The 27,225-nt window shown below is 37.8% G+C and overlaps 1 protein-coding gene across 3 annotated transcripts in view; it reads left to right on the top strand.

Annotated features, from left to right (window-relative positions):
• LOC109078809 (rhotekin-like) overlaps positions 1 to 27,225 on the top strand; it is a 75,392-nt gene that overhangs the window by 11,732 nt on the left and 36,435 nt on the right. Inside the window, exon 1 of one of the 3 annotated variants that reach the window (XM_042757341.1) lies at positions 18,762 to 19,428. The exons of the other annotated variants lie outside the window; for them this stretch is intronic. Coding sequence (XP_042613275.1) covers positions 19,330 to 19,428 — 99 coding nt within the window. The 5' untranslated portion in view covers positions 18,762 to 19,329. Of the gene's footprint in view, positions 1 to 18,761; positions 19,429 to 27,225 lie in introns of those variants that run through there. 3 annotated transcript variants of the gene reach the window in all.

Here is a 27,225-nt window from a genome sequence, read left to right as displayed (position 1 = left end):
CTACGTTATCTAGAAAGATAAAGTGTTGCTACTCTGAAAGAAATAAGGTGAAGAACCCTATTATGCATCAAACAAATACATGAAAGATGTGCTATAAACTGCAATCAGCTATATAATATCTAATGTAAATTAGAAAAGTCATATACTGATAATATCTAACAATGCCAAGTTCTCTGGAAGAGGTTTGGCACTGGAGGATACAGAAATCCACAATAAAAACCCAAGGACCAGGTGTTGAATGAAGGAATTTACAGTTAAAACCCAAGGACCAGGTGTTGAATGAAGACCAGGTGTCAGAGATGCGATAAATTAAAGAAAAATTTACTGAAGAAAATAGTTTGCAGTTTCATCAGCAGAAGTCAGCTGTAAAACTCTTGATGGAGTTCGTAGGCCGCTCTGCGTACAACTCAAAATCACCAACAATTATACCCTGACAGAAGATACTAATTGCATCAATGCGTAGGTCAGCAAAATTCAGATTGGTTCCAAAACCTAGATACACTTAGACAGTTTCCACATATGGACGTAAAAATTTCAAGCATATCTCCAAGTGATTATGGCAGGCGTCAGCATTGACAGAGAAGACACCTCAGCTCAGGGGCTGGATGGCAGCAGAAGATGGTCGTCTCATTTAACACAGAGAATAGATGCTGACACACACACAGAGCCCTTATCTGTATCTCAAGGTTTTCTAGCTTCTAGCAAGTATCTCATCAGTATGGTTGGGTTACACACATACTATGCAGCCATTAATCTTGGAGAAAAGAAATACAGGATAGCACAGGATTCTTAATATCTGTTATTCACATCCAAATGTCACAGTTCTCTTCGTTACTCATAGCTCACGTAGCTGGTAGGTCATCCTGACCCCTTTAGCATGGCCTTGTGACCCTAAGGAAAGAAATACACTTAGCATGTGTTTCACACCTGTTACTCTTACCACTTCTAAAAAGGATATATATATGCACTCTTCAATCTATATGAATATAGATGGCTTTACTTTTTAAGTCAATCATCAGACAATCTGGGAGGTTAAATACTGATCAATTACTTGATTAATAATCACAAAATATATATTAATGAAATAATTAATATCAGAAGGAAGGATATGGTCAGATTGGCATCCACTTCATCCTCTCCATCACTGGAACATGCAGATGTGGCCCTTGAGTAGGTGCAGAAGGTCCTTAGCCTGGAACACGCAAGCAAAGGTACCTTGGAGTGAAGGTTTGCTCGCCGGAGCTTAACCTTGTTGCAGTCTGTGTATCTTCAGCCTCTCTGGGCTACAGACTCAGAACTTGGTCGATCCACTTTGTCTCTCTAGGATGGAGACTCAGGACATGCTGCATCTGTTGTTTCACTGGACGAAGACTTTAAATGAAGTCTGAACATAGATTATCTCTTTCCTCGCAGGCTGGAGGCTCAGAACGTGGTCGTATCTGTTGCTGCCTTGAAGCTGGAGACTCAGGACTTGGTATCTGTTATTGCCTCATCCTTCACTGGCCAGAGGTTCAGAATGTTGGTGATCTGTTGCAGTCTTTTCCTTGACAGGACTCAGACTCAGAACAGTGTGTCTGTTAACTTCTTTTCCATTGCAATAATCAGAATCAAAACCGAGGTTGATCTTTTATCTGTTAGTGTCTCACCCTTGCAGGCCGGAGACTCAGAACATGCTCTGTCCCACCCCTAAATGGACTAAACCCAAGGTGCTTTCACACTAGCACTTTTGGTGTGCACCTGGGTTCAATTGACGTCAGAGTTTGGTTCATTTGGATGATGGAACGCTGTCTTCCGAACTTGGGTCCACAGGCGTGAACCGTACCCGAGTCCACTTAAAAAGGGTTGTCTGGAGTACGGTTCATGTGAACTCCGGTACAGTTCGTTGCTGATGTGAACGCAATCATACCATATCGCAGAAGTGAACCGCTATTATTTGATAAAAATGTGTGTTTGTGTGTGTGTTTCACTCAGTTTCCTGACAAGCGTGACTGACGCGCTGCACACAGAGAGCAGTATATCTCATTTCTGTTCGCCTTCAGTGATCTTTAAAGCAAATGCAGTACATTCGTAAAACAGACGTAAGTGCCATTATGTACGGAGGCCTTATAAACAAAACAAACTGTTCTAAATATGTCCATGTCAGCTCTGCACAAGTGAGATAAATATATAGAAATGCAGAGTGCAATGTGATGCATTTGCCGCCTTTTCCTGCGCCGTCATTACTAAGCAATGGGATAAACAGCTGCTTGCTTGATGACGCAAACGAACCCCAGTTCAGACCAAAATAATATAATATGAAGTCTAGCAGGGGCAGGGGGAGGGGGTAGCAATCGAACTCGGGTTTCGACCAGGCAAGCGAACCCAGTGTGAAAGCACCCTCAGATTCGGGAGTATCCCTTTATCCCTTTCCGATGAGGAGGAGATAGCAGTCTGGTGCCTCCCCATTTCCAGGCTGTGATTGGCTGTTTTCATCAGAGTGGGGGGACACGGTGTGGCCCACTCTTCTTTCCTCCTGTGGAACTTATTTGCGTAGTCCAAACACACATTCAGGTAAGTGTCACTAAAGTTTTACCGGTGCATTTCTCACTTACCAAACCAAAACCATAATACATTTGACAATATTACGAACACATTAAGTCCAAACATGAGGGGGAAAATATTGAACTGTCATGCATGCATTAATTTGTCCATTAACGGCTGAGTTTGTGAAAGATATTGCTCTATCACTGTCAATGAGAAAACTTATTTCTCTGAATAAGTATAAGATGTGTGTGTTGTAGATTGCATCAGTTTAAGGTTTGAAAACATAGTTATGAATGGATGGAACCCTCTTTGTTTCACCAACTGCTGCCGCATCCAGAGGTCCTAAGGAACTTTTATTTACATTTTATGCATTTAGCAGACGCTTTTATCCAAAGCGACTTACAATGCATTCAGGCTAACATTTTTTACCTAACATGTGTTCCCTGGAAATCAAACCCACAACCTTTTGCACTGCTAATGCAATGCTATACCACTGAGCCACAGGAACACATTGTATGGAGGTCACAGGCCAAAACCTGAGGAATTAGTCTGTTGGTGTGTGAAGGGCATAAACTGCATTTTGACCAACAGGAAGTCCCGTCCTTCCCGGGCTTTGTACCAAAGGTCTTCTTCTTGCCCTCTAAGGGCTGTCTGTCTGTTGTCCTGGCATTTTTATCTGATGGCGTTGGACAGTTTGCTTATGTTAGTCCACCAAGATCCAATGAAAATGTAGCAAACCTTTGTCCACTATAGTGGTCAGAGAGGGGCCCCGCCACAAAATATTGACTGAATTGTATTCGTTTTTATTAATTCACAGAGCACACAAAAAAACACGGGCCATAGTTGAGCGAGGTATTGGTCAGATAAAGAGATGCATTCACATTTTGCATGGAGAGGTGTGACTGGCACCGGGAAAAGGTCTGCACAGTGATAACAGCCTGTGCAGTGCTTCATAACATCTGTAAAGCCAGACAAATTGCAGACCCTCCCGCGGACAATCAGACTGATGAAGAGGATAATGAAGAACACCCTCCACAAGGGAGGGATTTGTCCCAAAGTGGGATTCCTTACAGAGCTCAATTTACTAATTTGCATTTCAGGCAAGTTACAGTGAATGCAATATAAAAATCATGACCACATTGAAAAGACACACCTTAGCCAAAATTTTTGTTAAAAAGATATTATGAAGACACACAAATGCCCATTATTATTTATTGTTTTTTTTTTTTTTTGTAGCTCAGTTTGTAATTTGTAGTACTCCTCCTGTAAATAGAGTACTATTTTCTGCTGCTTTAGGACATCCATCTCCATCTCAAGTTTTTTGTCCATTAGGGATTGTGTTGGAGCAGCTGTTGGAGCCCTCCTTTAAATCTGTAATGCTGGTTTTTGAGTGACCAAATATATTGAAAACGGTTTGGGCTACTTGGAACAGCTGTTTAGCAGGTGGTCCACACCGTAGAAAACAGTGCAGTGGACCAAGTTTACATATAATTGTTTGAGATAACTGCCAGCGGTTTTAAAAGAAAGGTGGTAGGCTATAGCACTCACCTGTGCGTGATGATTCCCGCTTGTGTTGCAATTTCTTCTCTGGCTTTTGAGTGTGAAACATACCAGTGTTTCTCGCAGTCTTCACTGGTGCACATAACCAGGGGGAATGAGGCGTTAATATTTTGCTCTATAAGCTCCCATGTCTGCTTCTTGCCCAGTGCTGTGACACCCGGCCTGAATTTTCCTTTAAGGATTCTTCCACTAACTGGGCTAAAAGTAAACACTATTCCTCTGTCCAGTTGGGCTTTCTCATCCTTTTTGTAATGTTTGCTACGATCAAATCAACATTATAACCCCACTTAAATAGACATGCAAGTAATCAGAGTAATTGGAAAGAGCGGAGCATTTTTCTCATTCTCAAGCCTATAAAATACATTAAGTAGGAAATTAACAGCATGGTAAGTAAAAAATAAAGAATATATATATATACACATAGCTATAATGTGTGCGTGTGTGTGTGTGTGTGAGAGAGAGACACAGAGAGAGAGAGAGAGAGAGATTACAGTAAAACAGAAAAAATTACGCCTGCAAATTCAAAGTGAAGGCTTTAGACCCTACTCTTAAAAGCACTCTTTAATTTCCTTATTGGACAACCAACAAATCACAGTCTTCAAAAGACTGTGTCATCCCTAGCAAGGGGGTCAGGCCCGTCACTAAGATAATTTTTTTGTCTTTTCCTCACTCAGAGTTGCTCTTAGATTGGTCCTGAATCACTCCTAAGCTAAGACTCACACATATACATTTTTAAGATAAATTAGGAGCTCTCTGAGAGGATTTTTAGAATCTTTAAAGGTGACATGTCATGAAAATCTGACTTTTCCAGGTTTTAAGTGCTAGGTCCCCAGTGCATCTACCAACCAATTTGGTAAGCCTTTTTCTGCAAGCATCTGAGAAAACCGACTGTTTTTGTAACTCATGTGTGTTTTTAACTAGCGCACTCCAGATTTTGCTCCCTTGGTATCGTGGCAAAGGGATCTCATTATAATATTACCACGATAAACCCATAATCAGAACCAAAACAATCTGTAAATTTATACCCACGGCGCTGTCATTTTGATTTCACACAGCGACAACGGTGTACCAGCTCTAATTTACCATGGTGAAAGTTTGAGCAAAACATACTAACTGTTCTTGCCTTTGTCTGCACAGACGAGCACAGACTCTATTTAGAGTCCCAGCCTCAGAGCAATCAAACTACAAGACAACAGAGCAGTGGATTTATTGATTTACTGTATTTAATGTATATTGCTGCTGAAAACCGACTGTTTTTGTAACTCATGTTTGTAACTAACGTAAACTTCTAAGGAAAAGTGATAAACCGACTGTTTTTGTAACTCATGTGTGTTTTTAACGTAAACTTCTGTGTGAAAGAGAACTTAGTTTAGTACTCACATGCTGTGACAGCTGTTTTCTGTCTGTGTGCTTCGGATGTGTGTTCTCAGAAAACCGTATATCAGAAGTTTAAACTCATATGGTTTAAAACGCATGATTTGAGCACGATAAACATGATAATCAGAACCAAAACAGATGTTTTTAGCAGGTCAGAGCTGTAATGGCGCAGCTCTATTCTGGAAAAGGGGCAGAGAGCAGCAGCTCATTTGCATTTAAAGACACAGGCCCGAAAAACAGTGTGTTTCTGCTTTCACTCAAAATAGGCATTTTCAAAATGATATACATTTACATTTAACATTCAATCATTTAGCAGACATTACTTCTGAGAACTGTAATGCCATTTTGTGTAATGGTACACATATCTATAATCATTTAGCAGACGCTTTTATCCAAAGCGACTTACAAATGAGAACAATAGAAGCAATCAAACCAACAAGAGAACAACAGTGTGCAAGTGCCATGACAAGTCTCAGTTAGTCTAGCGCAGTACACATAGCTATGGTGTTTTTTTTTTAAGAATAGAATAGAATAGAAGATATAATAAATGATCTGTGGAGTATTTTGAGCTGAAACTTCACAGACACATTCTGGGGACACCAGAGACTTATATTACATATTGTAAAAAGGGGCATAATATGTCTCCTTTAAGAATACGGGCCCAGATGTTCAAAACAGCAGGATGTCAAATAGTTCAGGACTCAACCCAGGATCTTTTGCTCAAGGACATCAAGCTGTCCAGTCCACACTTATCTTATCTCACTTGTGCAGAGCTGACATGGACATTATTCATACAATTGGACATGTCATGTAATGTTTTTTCTTGTTAGGCAGAGGAAGGCAAGCTAGTTGTATCTCCTGGCTTGCACCATGACTGCATTAGTCAAACAAACTATATCAGAAAAGTGATTGGCCTTTTAAACTGAACAGCATGGACCCATTCTTATAGCCATAAAGGGCATTATTATTTCTCCCATTCATTTTTCACTAGTGGTCTGTCTCCTCTCACTCATACTTGACTGTCTGTGCTCACAGTTTCAAGACATTTGTAACTATACAAATGTGCACTCAGTAATGATCTGATAAGCAGTTTAGAGTGTCATAAGGTATGTTAACGTTAATAATGAAAATGTGTGTCATCTTTTGTGTTATAGCTTCAGCTTAAGGGGATTCATTTCATGTGTACATGTCTGTATAGAAAAAAGGACATGCGTCACACACTGTGTGTCATTGGCAGTGACATGCTCACACAGAGTTCTCAACAGATCACTGTTATGACAACAACCACTGTCAATACAGTTGTAGTCACTTGTTTTTGTGTCATGAGAGTTCATCTTCAACGTGGATGGTTTTTCATAAATAGCATTTGAGTTAAATTAAACATTTGAGTATGTCAGTGTTTGGAAAAATACTTTGAAACTGTAATGCAATTTTGTGTAATGTGTCTGTTATGTAGTTCTACTTCAGTGAAGCTAAGCTAACCTATTGAAAAGGTTTTAGTTTGGTACTTACTACATCTAACAGTTAAACTAGTGTCTTTTTAAATTTAAACCAAGTGATATATGTAAGGGATAATGTACATCTAGCTGGATGTTATCTCAGAATAAACCTCGTCAGGGTGAGCAGGACCCCGACCCGAAGCAGTTACCCCGCTTATTACATGGCTAAAAAGATTTGTTTTTACCATATATGTTGAAATTAATGCTGAAGGCTTCCATTTTAACACACGGTGATGGAGCCAGACAGTCAACGATAGCGGAGTGACTCGTTAAGCATATAAGTAGTACTGGTCAAGATAACTCGTAGTACCCGGATGAGCGGTGTGTTACTCAATTTGGCGGTTGTAATCTGGGAATAACATACCGCTGGATGGCCGGATTGACCGATTGAATCAAGTATTCCACAGAGCCGTTTAATAGGTCAAATGTATTTTTACAGTCATCTGGCACACAAGAACTCTAAATTCTCTAAAACATAGGGATGAACAGCAGAAGTTAACTAAATATTTAGTTAAAAAAGATGTCAACGCTGCAAAGAGAAATTAATTGGTAAATAGTTTTTCATCATGAACCATTCAGATCAAATCAGCATATTAGAATGAGCTTTTTTTCTTTATTTTTTATTTTTTTAAGAATAATAAAATAAAAGTTTTTTTTTACATATCAAAAGAAAACAAAACCAAAGATAATACAAAACCACTAGTGAAAAAAAAGCTATTTATTTAAATACGCTAAGAAATAAAAAGAATTAGCTTTTTAAGGATCATGCGACACTGTAATGGCTGCTGAAAATTAGATTTTAAAATATATTACAATAGGAAATAAAATTACTGTTTTACTATATTTTAAACCAAATCAAAGCAGCCTTGGTGAGCATAGGATAATTTTTAAGTACTGTTAAAAGTGTTTCTTATAGATGGTTACTCCAGAACACTGGTGAGTGTTCATAGGTCTGTAAATCTAAAATCTAAAAAAAGATCTGAGTAAACATTAAAATTGTAAACAGTTTTAGGGGTCTCATTGGGACTTGATGGAATCTTTCCCTTGTCTTTCTATTCATCCGTGAAACTCAGTCCCACTACGTGCCATGAACACAGTGTTCTAAAACTGATGAAGACCACAACGGTTTCACATAGACACTGTACTGTATGTCATTTCTGGATGTGATCCAAGTCATTACCTACCTGTATGCGTAATAGTGTTACCATCACAGAGCTTGCACACTCAGTCGTTCTAAAATGACACGACCCATGAACATCTGCAGAACACTCTTGTGAGGCTGCTGTGTAACACACAGATGTCATATGAAGGTGCCGCAAGAACGGAGCAAACAACTCATATCAATAAAGTGTTAAGATGCTCAGTGTGACTTCAGACACCAAAACTGACACATGAACTTCTGACCGTTCACTCACAATGTGCTCATTCGCTTTAAATAGCATTAATCCTCATATTCCCTGCCCAGATCTGTTGAGCTTTAATGCTGTCTGTAGTCCTAAGCCGGTGTTTGAGTATTTTTATTCCACAATGACAAGATTAAAATGTCTTATGTTTTGTAACTGTGTTTGTTTTTAGACCTCTCTTAGGTAATGTGCCTTCAGCCAGCGGCTGCCTTTGACCAGGGTCAATTTCTTGACTGGACTGTGATAGTGAGAGTAAATCTTAATCTACACACACACAAAAAGGCCACACACACACAAGAATGTCTGGTGTCAGGCACTGGCAGGAAAGACCCAATAGCAGAACGAAAAATAACAAGTCTTTAATTTGTTAACATTTATTAACTAGCATTGTACATCGAGGCGTCCGTAGGCTACTGTCACGTCTCTGTCAGGACAACATTCACATACAAATGCTTGTGTTTTCATAATTTGAAAGACACTTTGTGTTCTCTGAATGAATACATGTAAACACAAAGGTATTTACTGATAAGTGCCGCGAAAAAAAGAGTTTTTTTTTTATTATTTCACACTTTCCCTCTCTTGTGTGCATAGTTTAAAATATTTTATTTTATTTTTTATTATTTTATTTTTAGATGAAAGCAAAATCTACGTAGTCAGAAGAATTGTGCTTTTTTTACATTTGAATTGTGTTGATTGTTATACTTACTAATTATTAACTTTTTTATTTTTGTCTCTTATATTCACTAAGGTTGCGATTATTTGATAAAAAATACAGTAAAAATAGTAATATTGGGGAAAATATTACAGTTAAAATAACTTTTTTTAGTAATATATTTTAAAAAGTAATTTATTCCTGTGTTAGTAACTGATTTTTTAGTAGCCATTACTCCAGTCTTTAGTGTCACACGATCCTTCAGAAATCATTCTAATATGCTGATTTCTTACATTTATTATTTTTACCAATGTTGAAAAGAGTTGTGATGCTTGATATTTTCATGATAATTCTGGACTATTTCTATTGTACATTTAGTAATTCAGTTGTTGTGTTTTAGGGTACTGACCAAAAAAATCCAACATAAGGAAGCATGACACGAGCCAATAGGAAGAAACTCATCGTCTTCTGGTACATCCAGTGAAAAGTGACTTTAGTAAAATAATTGTTAATAGATTCACCTTAAACTCATTGTCATCTTTAGAGTATTTTTATCCATGTCATTAACACACTTCTTAGTGTATTTTGAGAACTCCCTCTCATGGGCTGCTAAATGCTCTCTTAAGAGCAGTAGATTTACTCTGAAAATAAGATGATGGTGTGCCAGAACAAATGTATCACACTGCTGTAAAATCAGTTTAGCTTGCTGTTAGATTATTTGTTTCAGAAAGACAGGATGTTGCCTTATTATTCACCTTATTTGTATGGGAGTCTTTGTCATGATGTCAGAGGAAGTTGAATTGCATGATGTATAGTCCAAAGTGTAAGACATAAGTGTGAATTTACTTTTCTCTTCCAGCTGATTTATCTTGGATGAGCTATTTCTGTCTGTGTCAGTGAGAGAGATTTGACTAGACCATTAACCCAAGCAATGCATCTCTAACCCTCTAGGGCTTGAGGATTGACGACTGAGAAACTGAAAACCTGGAAGCTGCTTTACCTTTACAGCTGGTGTTCAGATTAAACTATGTTTATTAAACAATACATGCAGACTTGATCTGTAACATTAAGATGAGGTTTTCATGCCATTACAATAAAATTTCTTACATTCCAGTTATCCAAATTTTTTAGTCTTCACTCCCTTTTCTTTCCATTATTATATAATGCTATAAAACATATAGTACACAGCATGCTTGGATACTAATGTTAAAGGATCTGAGGAACTAACACAAATAAATATGGTGCGTTCAGTCCCAAAACTGTCCTATATATGTGTATGTGTGTGTATAAGCATCATCATCTTATTCAAAGTAAACTCAAGTTTACCAGTCTTCTAAAAATCCCTATAGCTATAATGTCTGAGTTGTCTACTGTTTCAATAGTTTACTGTTCTGAGTTTAGAATGATGTTTCCACACGCAACTGTCATGTGTCTGTGACTTTTCTCTCTCCTGGACAGCTGCTTTTTCCCTCACTGGAAAGAAAACCTCACTAAACAGAAACATAAAAACACTGGCGCCCTGTTTGCCTTTCTGGCCCAGACTTATATGGCTTTATTTGACCATTTATTGCTGTAAAAAGTTGTGGTTTGTTGCTGATTTTGTTAGCTTATGCATTTGGCAGTGAAGGTTAGACATTATAGGTTTTTCTGTATTTACATTGGGAGTGTAGCCAGTCTGCTCAATAATGTTTTAAGAATTGTCCATTAGGGGGAGACATTGATCTTTTTTGAACATGAAAAGCTTTAAGCATCAACACTTCAATAACGCATCAATACGATTATTCTCTTTGAAATGTTGTACTTCAGTTATATTATTAATGGGCACTAATGAATAATGTTACAAGCCCTCTTGATTTTTTTTCCCCCCGGTTGATATTGATTCATGTGGTCTAATTGAAAATATCTTAGTGCAATAAATAAACGTTAATTAATCCATGAAAGTGGTGTTTAAATTGAGTTAGTGAATCAAATCATTTTTAAAAAGTATTTAATGAGTTTTCCGTATAGCATGTGGAATACTGATTTATGTTGTGTGTGTGTTTGTATGAGAGAGAGGGAGATGATTTGTAGGCAGTGGAGGGGTCCTGGGGCGGTGGCCAGATCACATGGGTTGCAGCTGACTTTAGAAATAAAATGTCTCCAGGGAGCTGATGAACCTAGAGAAACTCACTGCTGGTGGACATGTGGAGCATGTTAGCACTGTGACACTGGCAGCAGGCTCAGTGCAGACAGGAAGTTCAGAATACCCCAAAGAACCTAAACTTTAAGGATAGAAAAGCTGGGTTTAATAATCAATTCTTTTGCTTCTTATTGGAGAAAAGCCTCAGCGTAGTGACAACCAGGCAGTGACTCCATGATGTTGATTTGCTTGATGTTTTTTATTTATTTATTTATTTTATTTAGTGTTTTTTGTATTGGTTTTGTTTGTTTAGTTTTTGGTTTTGTTTGATTATTTTGTTTTGTATAGTTTGTTTTTAGAACCAGTTAAGAAATTGTAAGGATCCACCCGCCAGCCCAAAAAGCGGAATCCAGCGGCATGGTCGAAGGTTTAATGCGTATTCGGTCTTTTCTTTGCGCTTCTGAATTTATCAGGATTTAGTTTGAATTTTAGTCTAGCTCCATGTTTAATCTGACTTTGATCATTAAATTTAGGCAATATTTCTATCAAAAGCTGATCACAGATATCGATTGTTTATTAATTTAGATATTTGAGTATTCTAAAAATCCCATACTTTTATTTTTCGTTCATTGCGGACCCGGTATCGCTTTAGAAGTAACATTTCGGCCGATTGAAATGCTCTTCTCGGACACAAACTCGTCAGTCTGATCTTAAACATTTTGCAGGGTAAATATCTACCTTTAAGTCGGTCGCGCCCTGCTTACTCGTACAAAAAGTATAGTTTTTTATATATTTACGAAAACTGCAACTTATTTAAGACAGTGATAGTCAGGAATCGAAATGGACTCAATTGATGTGCCCCATGCTCCATCTATTAAACCTTTCGTATGAACAATCCTGAACACAGATTTGAGGTAATACCTTTGCTTTAATCTACTAGTAATAATGAATTGAATAATGCAGAATAAATCAAATATAACAATTTATTATCAGTCAGGTAAAATTGTATCATGCCAATTACATAATGAAAATAATTAGAAGCCAATTTAGAAAGGATAGTGTAATGTAAATCACATTGTAGTTGTGTTGCAACTTTGCTCCTGCACAAAGACACTGTAGCCATATAGGGAACGGCCAAGTGATCTGCAGGAGGCACACAAATTTAACATAGTCACACATGTAACAGTTCTCCTAATTTAAGAAACATGGTCTAAAATGCATAGCAAAGCACTCAGGTGTTTTAGAGAATAAACTTAACTAGCCAATGTGCACATGTAGTAGCACAAACAACTATACAGTGTGCTCTGTAGGCACAATGTGTTTAAAACAATTACATAATAGTATACCTGACTTCAGGAAGATACATAGTATGGAGCATATGAAATACACTCCACACTACGGGCTTTCTGGCTACAGAATCGCCCCAGTAGTGTTTTTGTCACTCCCTTAAATACTCAGACCAGACAACAATAATCTTCAAATCAGGTGTAAAACCATAAAAGACCTTTTGGTTTGTTTAGGTTCCCGTGGTCACATCAGGGTCACACCTGGCTGGAGATAAACATTCTCAAAGACCCCTAAAGGGGGACACACACCCTCCTCAGCAGAACACAATTCTACAAAAGTTTTCAATCTTTCTCCAAGTGACTACTTTGAAATTGAACCATTTTACCAATCGCCACAGAGACCTTTAAAATGATACCAAACATGAAAAGTTTACAAGCATGAATCCTGAAGATATAGTAAATGTTTTATGTGAGCGTAACAAACTTTTAGTTGCCTATGTGCCCTGGGGGGAAGGGGGGTGAAGGTACCAAAGAGCAAAGGGTCTTTCTTCCAGATCTTCCTATCTGTTTGTTTGGTCACGAGGAGATCAAAGCCCATTGTTTTGGTGCATCTGCATTTGCATTGCGGAGTTCCTGAAAGTTTCACAAAGAATTAATTTCATAAGGAAATTCACTCCTTACAAACAAAGAATTTCAGCTGCTTCTTGTAATTTGGTACTGGGGAGTAGAGCTGTATAAATGTAACAATGTATGAGAGGTTGTGGCATATTGTGCATAGTCACAACTAAAGACATTGATCAGTGTGATAGGACAGAATTGATTAATTTTATAAAAACTAATTTTCATAAAATAACCCTCAATTTTTCTTTTTTCTAAAATAAAAAAAATAAACATAACATAATAACCCCCAACAAAAAAAATAAGTAAACATAAAAGCAGATTGAATTCAAAAAAACTAATAAAATACACAACACTATTCTCCTGGAACATGTGTGTGCATGGAACATGGGACAGGTAGCAGCTTATGAGCTCTGTAGTGGTTAGCAGCCTGTTTCTTGTGGGTTGTACTCAGTGTTTGAGATGGGGCTGGGTAGCAGCTGATGCTCTCTGTAGTGGTTAGCAGCCCTTTAGAGGCCTTGCCCTTCCCTCTGTTTGTTTCACAGATGTGCCCTGATTGAACTTCAGACCAAATGAATTAAAACACAACATGGGCTACACGTTGATAGGCTGGTATCTTTAGTCACATAGCTTTTAAAGGGTGTAAAAACTCTTGAATCATCCACAGAGCTCAGAGAAGTGCTGCTGCAAATGAGTCCTCACAACTAAAACATAAATTTAGCTGTGTTGTTTTTTAAAAAGAGCCTTTTCCTCCTGTCACAATACTTCATTTTCTCTAGATTGAAGTGTACATCAAACCTGAAGTGTAGTGGTATTCAGTATGGTATTTCCTTACTCCAACCAGTCAAATTCCTCCTGCTTGCCACCTAAGCAGCTTCAGCTTTTTCACACTGGCAACCCAAACAAGAAGCTGTTTCTGTTCTTTTATTCTTGATTGGGAAAGGGAAATATCGCTATGTGCTTCAGTACATCCGGTGAGGAACAAAGGACTGCCAGAGGTTCCTTTTCACCTCACACCCTGTTAGTAATGAGCTACCGAAACAGGGTTTATACATCATCTGCGGGTGCACCAATCCATCCTGACTTAATGAATGTCCTGTTATGTAACTAAGCATGGTAAAATTCTGAGAAATTAGCATTAGCAGCATAACTGGAGAAAAACAGGGATAATGGCAGTTATGCAAACCACTTGTCAAGGATCCAGAGCTCTCATTCACACTATAGTAAATGCCATCAAATACATTTTGTATTGGCTTCTTATCATTCCACATCTTCTGGACAATTTTCTATGGTTGTTTTTTCTTATTGTCACTGTATAATAGCTCAGTTGCTTCTTCAGTACAGGGATGTAATGTAAGTGTGAGCGATGTAAGCGAGAGCAGAGACCACCTCTCACACACTTTTATTTGTGTAATAGCTGTTTCGATTGTTGTTTGCCCTCAAGGTTGACATTCAGTTTGTTTTTTGGTTTTCTAAGCCTTATTGTTGTGATCATTGTGTTTGGATGCGTGCTTCATTCTGCATCTGATAGCCATTGTTAGTTAGAAATTATGCTTTATTCTTACTGTTGACCTAGAACAATTATATATAGTTATAATTATAGTAATTATAGTTTGCTTGCATGTCAGACTGGTTTTGTAACATGCAGGTCTTTATAATTTCTTTTTTTCTCTTTGAGTAATTGAAGTTTTCCATGGTTTTGACATCACCAGCTCAAGTCAAATAGGATACAAATTATGTAGATTACAGTATTCCACTTGTTATAACACATTGTGTCATTTATTTCCTTATATGTGTACCATTCTACAGTCCTTAAGAATGCAAAGCACTTTCATGGACATGGTACAGTAGATTGAGTTTCACAGAGCCAAGAGCCCTGTGTATACCTTGTTTTCACAAACCACTCCTTTGGAGCCCACATTTTTCAGTCTATTTTTCTTTCTATCTCCCAAGACTTAAGGAAAGTAATGAATCCCGTCTCTGTGTTTCCTATTTTGTGTCCTTGTATCAGCCAAAAGAGACTATGGAGTGAGAAGATTTGCAAGTTGTGGTGCATCATCATTATCTACATTATCTCCTGTGTTACTTATTATTAATTCAATTGTCTTACATTCTTAATTTCCACTAGGAACTCATCTGAGTCACACAGAGTCATGCAGATTTATGTAGCATATATAATAATAGTCAATAGTCAATAACATTGTGGTTTGGTTTGTGTGAGAGAAAATGATTAAAAATGTAATATTTATATGACCCTGATTGGGGTAATATGAAAAAAAAATGAATGGGCTATTTATACTAATTCAACAGGATACTATTGTATATTTGTTTTATGTCTAGTAACTTTGGCTATTTCTAATCTGAAAGGGTATTAATAGTTATAAATAACATTTATGAAATATTATTAAAATAAAACTTGTTTTCTCTTAAAAGATTACCAATATCCAAAAGAGAAAGAATGTAATTGAAAATGTAAACCTGTAGACCACAAAAAATCTGTAAGTGTGTGTCCTGTTTGCTCAGAGTCATTGTTTTTACTCACTGCAGTGAGAGGAATCTTTCAAGTACTCTGAAATTGAACTGTGACATTTTAAATAATTGAGCATATATTAAAGATTTATACCCTGCTAACACCATAAGCCACTTTATGAAATATATATTTCATTGGTAGTGATTCTCTGTAGAAAATAAAATGTATCTTGTCTAATAAATGTATTACCTGACAGGTGAAATGGTCGATACAACACTGCTTGGCAATCAAGATGACTAATTGTCTTGGATTTATGACGCTGGGTACCATCATTATGAGGAAAGTATTAGGCAAACTGCAGTTACAAAGCACTGCTTTTAGAGAAGACGGATGGACCCTTTGTTAATGTTCATATATTCCAGCTGAGGCAGCATGCAGACACATATTTCTGAAACAGTCAACAAAAGAAAACCAACAAGAATAACAACAATAAAAAAGAAAGAAAGAAAGAAAGAAAAGAAACATTGCTCATAATTACACAAATGTAACAGCAAAATGCTAAAAATAATATTACAAATAAATTTGAAAAACAATTGGGCAAAAAAAATTTAAAAATAAAAAAAACAGGGGATTATACTCATTGTGTTGTCATTGTCATTTCCAACTTTTCCAACATAAATTGTCAAGTCAAGTCAACTTTACTTGTATAGCACTTTATACAATACTAATTGTAGCTTTACAGTGTTAAACAGGAAAATAGTTTGTCAATAATGCAAATTGCAATAATGTCAAAGAGTAATTTTTCCAGATAAAGTCAGTTTATTGATGATTCAATGATGTCATCATCCAGTTCAGCTCTCTTCCAGTAGTGTCTATGCAGTCTGTCAACATCCCCAACTAAGCCAAAGGTGACAGTGGCAAGGAACCAAAACTCCAAAAAACACTTTTGTCTTCATTGTCCTTCATCAGTTTCATTCTGTAAAGTCTTACCGGAGTGTGGTAATATCTGTAAAGAATCTTATATTGAATGAACTTCCCCCTTGCTTCTTTTATATATTTTCCACACCCCACCAAGACGCTGAACCATTTTTCTGAGTCAATTTCTTCGCCAATGTCCCTCTGCCATATGGTCCTTAAATTTCCCAAGTCACTGCATCTGAAAGAGTTTACCGTTTAATATAATTGTGATGATTTATGAGATTCTTGCGTTTCTTTTAAAGTAAGTTATGATAGGATTGTCAACCACAGGGCCAACTTTAGACAATATACAATTACATAACGGTAGAAACTTCCAAAAGTTTTCTTTTCCTACAAGATTATAACATTTAATTAAGTTTTCATATGACCTTAACACCTCATCCTCATATAAGTCATCAATCATATACCGCGCTGGTGCCAGTGCTTCCAGTAAATCATCTTTTTGCCAATATGAGTTGTTGGGTTAAACCATAATGAAGAATATTTCTGTAATTTGTAAGATAATTTGAATATTTTATGACTTCTAATACAAGCATCTCTAGAATGAACAAGAACAGGGTTTGTGGTATTTTCAAGCAGACTGAGAAAACACTTCAGTGGGGGTAAAGGGTGAACATATTTTATATTCGACATTCATCCGATCAGTTTGATCTTTTTCCCGATTCCAATATTAAGATATTTTTTCAAAGGCGAATGACAAATGGTATAATCAGAAAACCCAGCCCTCCTTTCTCTTTAGGGTCAGTTAACTTGTTTATATTAATTCTTGCCTTTTTCCCATCCCGCAAGAAATGTTTCAATAAATTGTCAAATTGTTTAAAAAATGAAATTGGTAATTTAATCGGAAGCATCATTAGTACAGAGTTGATTTGGGGGGCTATCACTGCATATAGTAAGAGCTTATGTTCACTCCCCTAATCCCGGAGTGTGCTCGGAAAATAATTGGCAGTATTTCCAAAAAAATAAAATAAATAAATAAACAAGAGTGGGCTTAATGAACACCCCTGGCGTGTCCCTCTTGAAAGATTAAAAAAGGGGGATACAACTCCGTTAGTGATCACTGCGGCCTTTGGTTCTTTTTCTAGTATTTGAGCCCATGAAATAAAATGTTGCCGAAATAAAAATAAAAATTGCCACTTCACCTTGTCAAAGTCTTTCTCTGCGTCAAAAGAAATAGCTGTTATTGGAGTATTTTTGGATTGGTATGTCCAAATTGAATGAAACAATAATCTTACATGGTCAGAGGAAGTTCTATTGTTTATAAAACCCACTTGGTTGGGGTGAATAATGTTTGTAACACCTTTTGTAGGCAACTGGCTAAAATTTTTGTCAATTTTCAGACTAACATTTAACAAACTGATATTTCTAAAATGAGGGGGCTGTTGTGTCTCTACCTTTCTTAGGAATTAAAGAAATAAAGTGCCGGGGGCGCCCATGCTTCCTAAACATTTCTTGATACACCTTGTTAAGTATTGGAGCTATAACGTCTACAAATTCCTTACGGTAAAGTATTTAACAGGCAGGCCATCGGCACCTGGTGATTTTCCTTTTTTCATTTATGAAATTACTTCTTTTATCTCACTTAATGAAATGGGTGATTCCATCTCCTCCACATGATCAGGCTCCAGTCTAGGAACTTCGACATTTGACAGAAAATCTTTAATCTCAGTTTGAACAAATTTATTATGCGTTGTAGTAGAAGTAGGCCTAAATAATTTTACATAATATTGCTAAAACATTTTATTTATGTCTTTGGCCACAAAAATTTGTTTATCTCCCTGTTTTATCACTGGTTTTGCTCCCCCTTCAAAAAAGTCTCTCTCTCTTTCTCTCAATTGTCTAGCTAGTAATTTCCCTGTTTTTGCTCCCCCTTCATAAAAGCTTGTTTTCAGTCTATACAGTGCATATTCCACCTTTTTATTATAAATCGCATGCAACTGTTATTTTAACATACAGAGCCTTTGATACTGATTGTCCTAACAAATATTGAGAAATTGTAATTCCCTATTATAAATGTCCCTTTATTACTAATTAAGTTTTTTTTCTTTTTTGCAGCCTGAGATATGAGTTTACTCTTATATGCCTTAGAGGCTGTTGTGGTTATTTATTTGTTTATTTATTTGGCTTTATATTGTGACTTATGTGGGTGCTTTTGCGAGAATTGATATTCGAGTATTTGTTTATGAAGGGCGTGTAGTTTCTGTCGCGCCGGTAGTTGTGCTGTAGTGTTATGAGCTGAATGGTGAATGAGCGCGCGGCACGGAGGCAGTACAGTCAGTCCACGCGCACTGTGAATGTGATGCCCTTTTGTGGGAAAGTCCTACAAGAGCACACACACTCACATCAGTACAGATGGACACAAAGAAGGAAACTGCATGTAAATGGCCCATTATACTGCCGGAATGAGGAGAACATGATTTGAGGGTGTTAGGAAAGTCGTTTGGTTGTTCTTGTAGCGGAGCGTTCATTTACTGGATTCACTCGCTATTGTCGTGAAGGCAGATAAACGTGCGGACGCGTACAGCAGCTGGAGGAGTTTGAGGAAAGAGCGTTTCATTCCTCTGATTTTCTTTTTTTGTTGTCTTCAGCTAAATTTGCTCTTATATGCGTGACTCCTCCTGAACGGTTGTTTCCGGACACATGGAACTGGTCTGTGATGTGAAAACTGATTTTCTGGATACGGCGTGGATTGCGTTTGGATGAAGTCTGGATCGTGTGATTCATATACTCGTAATATACCTGTTCCCGTCTGACAAAAAATGTTTCTCAACTCTCAAGACAGATTAATGGTTTGAAGAGCAGTGGGAGTCAGAACTTCAAATCAGGAGCCAATATCCCTCTTGAATGATGCAGATAGACAGACTCGCAGACATGGAGGAGAAACTTCGTATTTTGGAGGATCTCAATATGATATACATTCGTCAGATTGCCCTGAGTTTAAAGGTAAATGTATTTTCATAACCTGGTTTTTCTCTTTATGCATCTTTTTAAATTACTTTAAAATTATTATGGACATCTTAAGTAGGTCTGGATGATGTTAGTACTCTTTTTAGTTTAACAGTCAGATGATAATTATTAAATGCAATACAAAATAATACACACTGTGTCTATAGCATATTTAAAAGAAGTGCATTCCCAGTGAAATAACTAAAATAAATGCCATTGCTCTTCTACAAAAAAAAAAAAAAAAAAAAAAAAAATCTAAGTTTGGCCTAAAATTTCGATTGAAAAGTCTGTGTGGAAATCTAATTAAATGTGTTTTGTAATGAGGTGTTAGAGATCTCTCATGTTGTCTTGCTCAGCCAATTTTCCAGTGTGGTTGGGTTGTGTCTCTTTGAGAGTGCTGTATTATACAGCTGCTCTTATACAGTGATGTTGATGTACAATGTCTTTGATTGTTTAGTGTGTTTAGTCTTGGCAGTAATGTTTAAAACAGAGAAGCAGCAGCCCTGTTTCCCCAGTGGTCCTGCTCTGCAGCTGCAGCCACACAAGACAAAGTCTCATGGGATGAAAGTGTGTGTTGGACGTTTGTGCCTGGTTTGTGATTTCTTTGGTATTCTGTGCCCGGACTCATAAGCACCAGTAAGAAAAATTTAAAAATAATGTAAGCTCTTTTGCATTTCAAATGCCCCCCAGAGACATTTGACTAGCCTTATCTTTGGAAACAATTGCACACTAGGTATTATCAGTGTGAACATACTAATACCTTGTTTTCAAGTCGGTCTATGAGAAGTGTGGAAACAAGCTCCCTTACTTGCCTCAAGATATTAGTGTTGTATGGCAGATACCTTTCATCCTGATTTACTAAGTAGATGGATCATGGTGTAAATTTTTAATTTACTACTATAAAGCAGGGGGCACATAATACATTATATGATAACTATACATATCAAATGCCATACTTTTTTTCTTTTTTTTTTTTGTCCTGCAGCTGTTGCGTGTTAGGAACACTCAGTATCTCACTGAATGACATGCTGAGCACTGCCTCAGCCCCCGTCGCTGTGCTGAGCTCTATGGGGTTTTGTGTGGTGTGGGTGACCAAACTGTGTTCTTCTCCCATAGCCTATGCTGAGATCACACCTCGCTCCTCAAGTGTGCCTGTTCTCCTCGCCAGATTATCAAATTATGTGCTCAGTATTCCTGCAATGTGACCCTAAATTTGTAGCCTGTGATAATGAAAGGACATGGAGGCACCATCTTTGAGCTGAAGGACATCTTCATAAATTCCTGGTGCATTTAAAGGGGTCATACGACGTTGCTAAAAAAGAACATTATTTTGTGTATTTGGTGTAATGAAATGTGTTTATGCGGTTTAAAAAACACATTATTTTCCACATACAGTACTGTACATTATTGTTGCTCCTGTATGCCCCATCTTTTATACTGTCTTTTTACGGGTTGTGTTGCATCGTGCCGCGTAAACATAAAACCATGTCTGCTTTTGTGATCGTAGTAACGACAAACAACAAGCGGTACTCTGCACTGCTTAAAACTCGCATTTAAATCATCAGTGGCAAATCCTTTAAAAATGAAAACGTACTTACAGACTGTGAGTCAGCATTATTTGTCAGAACACTGGCATTGTATACTACTCTCCCAGGATCAGGAAACAGTCCTCTTCCTCCATAAAATGTGCTGCACACATCTGAATATTTGGGTTGAACTGTTCTGGAACAATGTTGTAAATACAACTTAACCACTGATTTCTAGTCGTGTCCTCCTTTAGAAGGCCAAACAAAGTGATTTCACTTTCACAATGAAACACACATCGGCGGCGGCAACAATACTACAGCGAGAATCAAAGTTATGCCTTCTTTCTTTGTGCGAACATTTGGTGGTGTTCTGCAAATCATCCCACATAGTGATGTAGATATGTGGGGGCGTGTTTAAACAAGGCGTTTTAGGAGGGCGTGGACGAGTCTTAACTTTTATAAAGAAAATCTCTTTGGGTTTGAGACTTTAGTCTTTACGAATTTAGGGATCTTATCTATTCACGATCAGCTTGTAAAACTCCAAAGAGAAAGGAAAACTAGAAATCGTATCATATGACCCCTTTAAATTATTCATGGTTATGCATCTCAAAGTTGGCAGTCTTGAATTCTCACAAGTCAGTTAGCTTCAATCCTGTGTCAATTTGAAAGAGTCTCAATGTTTAAATTTAATCATCCATGTGATCTTCATCTAGCAAAATCTTTTTCACTGCAACCCTATTAGAATTTGTTTCCTGTGGACAGTTTGGATTCCTTCTGAATTAGGGTTGGACACAAGAACTTGTCATGACAGTAATCACTGATCAATAAAACAATAATTGCATGCTTTTTAAAATTGTATTTTAATGTATAAAATGTTCAATTGATCATTTTGTGGTTGGTGGCATGACATATGTTGTTTAGCTTACAGTTGAATTGGTTAGAGATGGGATGGGGACAGTAACAGATGTTGTTCATGGTGCAAGATACTGAAAAACAACATCTATATGGATGGCAGTAAAAGGTTGTGAACTCCATTGTTGTTTTAAAGATTAATTTAAGGAGGAAAATCTTTCTGGGCTGACAGCATGAAATGGTAAATAACTTTGCACAAGGGGGTGATATGTTCTCCAGTGCTGCAGACACAGGAACCTGTGGGTTTCTGAATGACTGGGGACTACTGTTAGCGCTAACAGTTGCAGTCAGTCTTTTCAAGTTTTAACAAGTCCATTTCAGAATCGAGGCAGCCACATTCTTGGCACTACATGAACATTCCTCCCTGTGTCCTTCCTTTACGATGTCTCTGTCTCTCCTGAAAACCAGGAGAACACTTTCCTGGTGTCATCGCAACCTGTTGTTGCCTCAAAGCTGTGATTCATAGCCTGCTTGTAGTGATGGGTGATGGGAACAGGAAATAGCTGAGCTTAATGAGAGTGATTGGCTGGGATGATGTCATCGCTGCTTGACCCTCCCTGCCTGACCGTACATACAATAGCATGCTGTAGATATGGAAGTGCCTTTGTGAGGAGTGATTGCTCCCTCAGGTAGTGCTTTTGCTCTTTTGGTCCCTGCCTGAGGGTTGATGGGTTATTTGCTCATTTTCTCTATATTTAGCTTGCTGATGATAAACTATATGGCTGAATATTTTTTTTTCTATGTTAAAAATACTTCATGCACCTTGAGTCAATAACATGAACTGAGCAAGTTACACTTATTTAGTGATTTTTCTTTCCATTCACACAGCTTGTTTACAAGTATCTGTAGCAGATACAGAGGTCTCTCTATACTCTCTCAGCAGTGTGTTTACCTGGGTTCTTCCCCACCAGTGTGGCCTTTGTGTGTCCAGCCCAGCAGGGGTGATGCCTGCTGCTTGTGTTCTTATGGTATGTTGTGCATCTAAAATGACCCCAGCAGAACGCTATTGTGCTAGGGACCTCATAACTCTGGCCTCCACCCATGATGTCCTGTGGGTCTTTGAACTCCAGCCAGGAGCATGATGAAATGCTTGGGAAAGGGCAGACCTCTCACCTCACCTAGAACCCCAGCGTGACCTGAATCCACCTCAGATAATCTCCACAGTTCAGCAGGTACAGGTGTCATGTTTGGCCTGGTAGTGGATGGAGCTTGACTTTTTTTTTAACCTCCCAACAAGTTCTTAATTGCATAATGGGGCATATGAAATGTCACCACACCAACCATTTCTTTGTTTGAACATCCACAAGAAATATCAAAAATGCCTTTGGAATGCTGAGCTTAGTTTAGCCTTTTGTTGAGATGAATGAACTCGAGTGGTCAGCCTGAGCCAAATGTGACTCTTTTCAGGGTTCATAAGGTTAGAGGTCATAAATGAGCACATGCCACAGCCATTTACTGTGTCGTTTGCTCATTCATCCATAGAAGAAGCAAAGTCTCCTTTTCATACTGTTGGTTCAGCTGGAGAGGTGTTTTAAGTAGCTTTGTCAATCATGGAATGTGAGGTTTAAAACTCAGTGTTATACACTAACAGACATCTTTATTGGATTGTCAAGTCACCATTATTTATATAGCTCTTTACACAATATATATATTGTTTCAAAGCACATTCAGCAAATACACAGTAAAATAACTTGATATAAACTTCTTCAAAGATGAGACACATTAAAATTCTGTAAAAAGAAAAAGGTAATAGTGTCTGTTGATTCAGATCAATTCAATACAGTGTCAAAGTAGCAACATTCATCAATAATGAAATAAATTCAATTCAGCTATAAAGCAGCTCTACAGAATAGAAGTGTCTTCATAAAGCTAAATCCAGTTTAAGTTACATTTTATCCGATAGTGTCAGTGCAGTCAAATCTACGATACTACTGAATGTTCAGTCTTTTAAACCAAGGCCAAGCAACCAAAAGGTAACAGTGGCAATTAAGGAACCCAAATTTATGTTAAGAAATGGAGAGAGAGCACATATTTGACCACTACTGTAGGCTTAACTTCTTTACAAATAACCCAATTCTCAACCAGATTTAGATACATTCTTGGTTACAAGGAGCCTCAGTGTAACCACTTTTTTGTGACTAGGTCCTGTATCTGCAAGGCTCTGGCCCTCCAGGCTGGGTGGGGTATTAGGAGGAAGGCATAGGCTGGTAGTGAAAGAGGGCATTGTAGCTGGTCACCCACGTGTCAGTGCAGCCTCTATCGTTCCTGGCTGGGCCCTGGTGTAGGCAGGAACAGGGCTGAATAGACACTCTGTGTGCAGGAACCAGCCAAATGTCTCGACTTGAGCCAGCTTCCTTTGGAAAACACCTTCCTACATCTAGTGTTTTAGTGGAAACTGCCGGTTCTCACCCTGGCCCCATACTTTATTACCTATCCCATCTTCCCTGCCCTGCTCAGGCATGATGATATGCTTTTAGAAAATGAGCCTCATTTCTCCAAGATAAGACCTGCTGAATCTGTATGTCCAGTTAATGGGCATATATGTTTCCACATAAGATTTTCTGTTTATCCAATTTCACTGACAAGACTTTTCATTTCAGTACATCATAACACATCAACACTCATGGGTCTATACATGTTGCCTCTCTTATAGAGGACTGTGAAGAAAAAAAATTATATGTACACTCTAAAAGCCTATTTTTTTTACGCAAAGATGACCAATCAGTGTACAAATGCAGTGCAATAATTATTTTAATTTGAATGAAGCATTTGCTTGCTGTCAATGCGACAGACACAATGCAATTTTTTTGCAGAAAGATGGATTAATTTCTTTTCCATCACACTAGGAAAAAAACTGGCCAACCAATAAGATTTGCACTTTTGGTCACATGCAGCCATCGAGCTGCTGTTGTTACATGAAAACTACAATATGGTGGCATTCATAAACAGATTATTTTGCTAAAGTGACAGTGAATAGCAGAGGAAGAATCTGGAACCAGTTCTCTCATCTCTGCACTCTTGTATTTGGTGTTATTTGATGAACACCATAGGAAATAAAATGGCTTTTTGAAAACATGTAAAAACGTAATTTCTTCTCCATGACTGGTGAGTGTCAGAAATGCAACGTTGCGCATTGCTAAATTTCTGCTTTTCTAAAAGCATCACCTACTGTCAGACAGTGAATTTGCATTTTCATTCAGCCTATTTCCCCCACATTTGTCTAAACAGACATTACATGCTTAAAGTTATGTAAATAGTATGTATTACAATTTATTAAAAATAAATTACTGCTATTCTAGATTGATTTGTTTTTAGTTTTTTGTATGCTAGCAGAACTAGCTAACTTAGCTAGACTCATGGTATCAGGATGGCTGAGTTTGGATGGGAAAGCAATGCTGTTACTTTATAGAGCAGTTGACTGCTCTGGCAGTGCCCAGTCAGCTTCTGTCCATGTTGAAAGAAACCCAAGATAAATAAAACCTATGAATGAAACCACTCACTGTGATTTTACTCCATTTCCCCCTACAGCCCAAACAAACAAAAAGTTTTATGTTGTGATAAAATGAGTGACATTCAGCTGGACGAGTTCTTGCTGGTCTATAATGTAGGTGTTTATACAGTGACCTCTCCCTTTAGTCACCTGCAGAGGAAGCGAATGGAGCCCGCTTGGTCGTGTAATTGAATTGAGCATCACCTTGGTAGTTTGAGACAGCAGAGCAAATGGAACAGCAGGAGGGTCATTTCAGCATCAGTATATCAAACCGGCACATCTCCACTCTCTAGAGAACAGCTCGCAATTTACTGTTGCTTCTCAAAAGCTTCAATCAACACGGATGAGATAATGTACTTTACGCTGTTTGTTCATCCTTAGCGCAGTTTGACGGGAACCATCTGGCCGGGCTCCAGGGATATCTCTGTTGAAGTGTTGGGTGCTTAGCTTATCAGATACAGCTGAAGAGAAGCCCTCATCCTCCTGGTACTATCTGCTTTAGGGCTCCGATGATGATGTGCGACCTGTCTGGATGTTCATATTCGATTTATTGCTCATTTTTAGCACAGCACCACTTTTTTCCAGCACTGCCAGTACATTTTATTGAAAATGAACAAGAGGGTGTCTAACCACACACTGATACAATTAAATATTTATTTGACATAATATTAACTAAAATAATTAGAAAAAAATACATTGAAAATAAACCAATTAGAAAAAAATATGTATGCCAAGCAATATATATCAAGCGATATATTAGTTGGCCACTTGGAACATGACTTTGATTCAAACTTCAGCTTTTGTGACCCAAGACCTCTTATATGACATTCTGTGCAGTTTTTGATTCTGTACTCGAAAAAGCAATATGATTGAATTAGTTAATGGTTAAGTAAATTCTCAAATTGTAGACTTAACATACATAAACACATTCATAAACACATACAACAAAACTACAACAAAAGCGAAAAAAAAAAAAAAAAAAAAAACCAAAAACTGGCTTGACCTTTTCAGAAGGTCACTACGTTCCCTTAGAGTAATGCAGAATTGCGTTATATGGAGCTGCTGCCCAGGTATGTGATGACATTTATACTACTCATTTATTTTTATTAAAACATGATTTATGTCCATATTGCAAAACTTTGACCCGTTCTCCAATTTCACTAACCCTTAATTTCAGATCTCTCCTCCTTTAACCTCCCCACAATAAAGTGGCACCTCTTCATGATCTAGTGCTTAGGTATCTGTCAGTACCTATAAAATAGATGAGCTACAATTCTCTGCTTGCATCTTCGCTGAACCTTTCCTTTAGATTTATTGCTCCACCGGTGGAAATAGATTTTCCTTGTGCGAACAGTTAAGCAGCGTCAGCCTCCAGCTCCATCGATCCGACTCCTGGCTATCCATGTAGCAGCAGTTGCTGAGGTCCACGTGGGCTTGCAAAGTTGTTAAGAAACACAGGCAGTCTGTTTCTGCTATCCTCTGCTTGTGTCATTGGTACAAATCTCTGATGTCATTCTTCATAGTTTAAAGTTAAACCGGAGAAGGGTCAAGGTCAGGCAAGAGGGCCCCCTTTTTAAAATGACTATTGCTGCAGGGCTGAAGCAGATGAAGCACATGGGGCTGCTTTGTTTGGATTTGTAAAGCTTTGTTGTTGGTGTGACATAGTTTGGGTTTAGATATGCACTAAATGGACTCTTTGCTGGAGTAACCATTATCTCAAATACATTTAGTTGAAGTTTTTATGGGTGCGTTTAAAGTAGACTCTTTAATATACACTTGAGTCCAGTTACTGGTTTACCACCCGTGTGCTCTAAAAGATTACAGTATTATCAGCAAGTATAAACATTAGTAGACCTGCTAGGTGTT

Source organism: Cyprinus carpio, chromosome A5, assembly GCF_018340385.1.
Source record: "Cyprinus carpio isolate SPL01 chromosome A5, ASM1834038v1, whole genome shotgun sequence".
Classification (NCBI taxonomy): Eukaryota; Metazoa; Chordata; class Actinopteri; order Cypriniformes; family Cyprinidae; genus Cyprinus; species Cyprinus carpio.
This window is presented reverse-complemented; position numbering and strand designations above follow the sequence as displayed.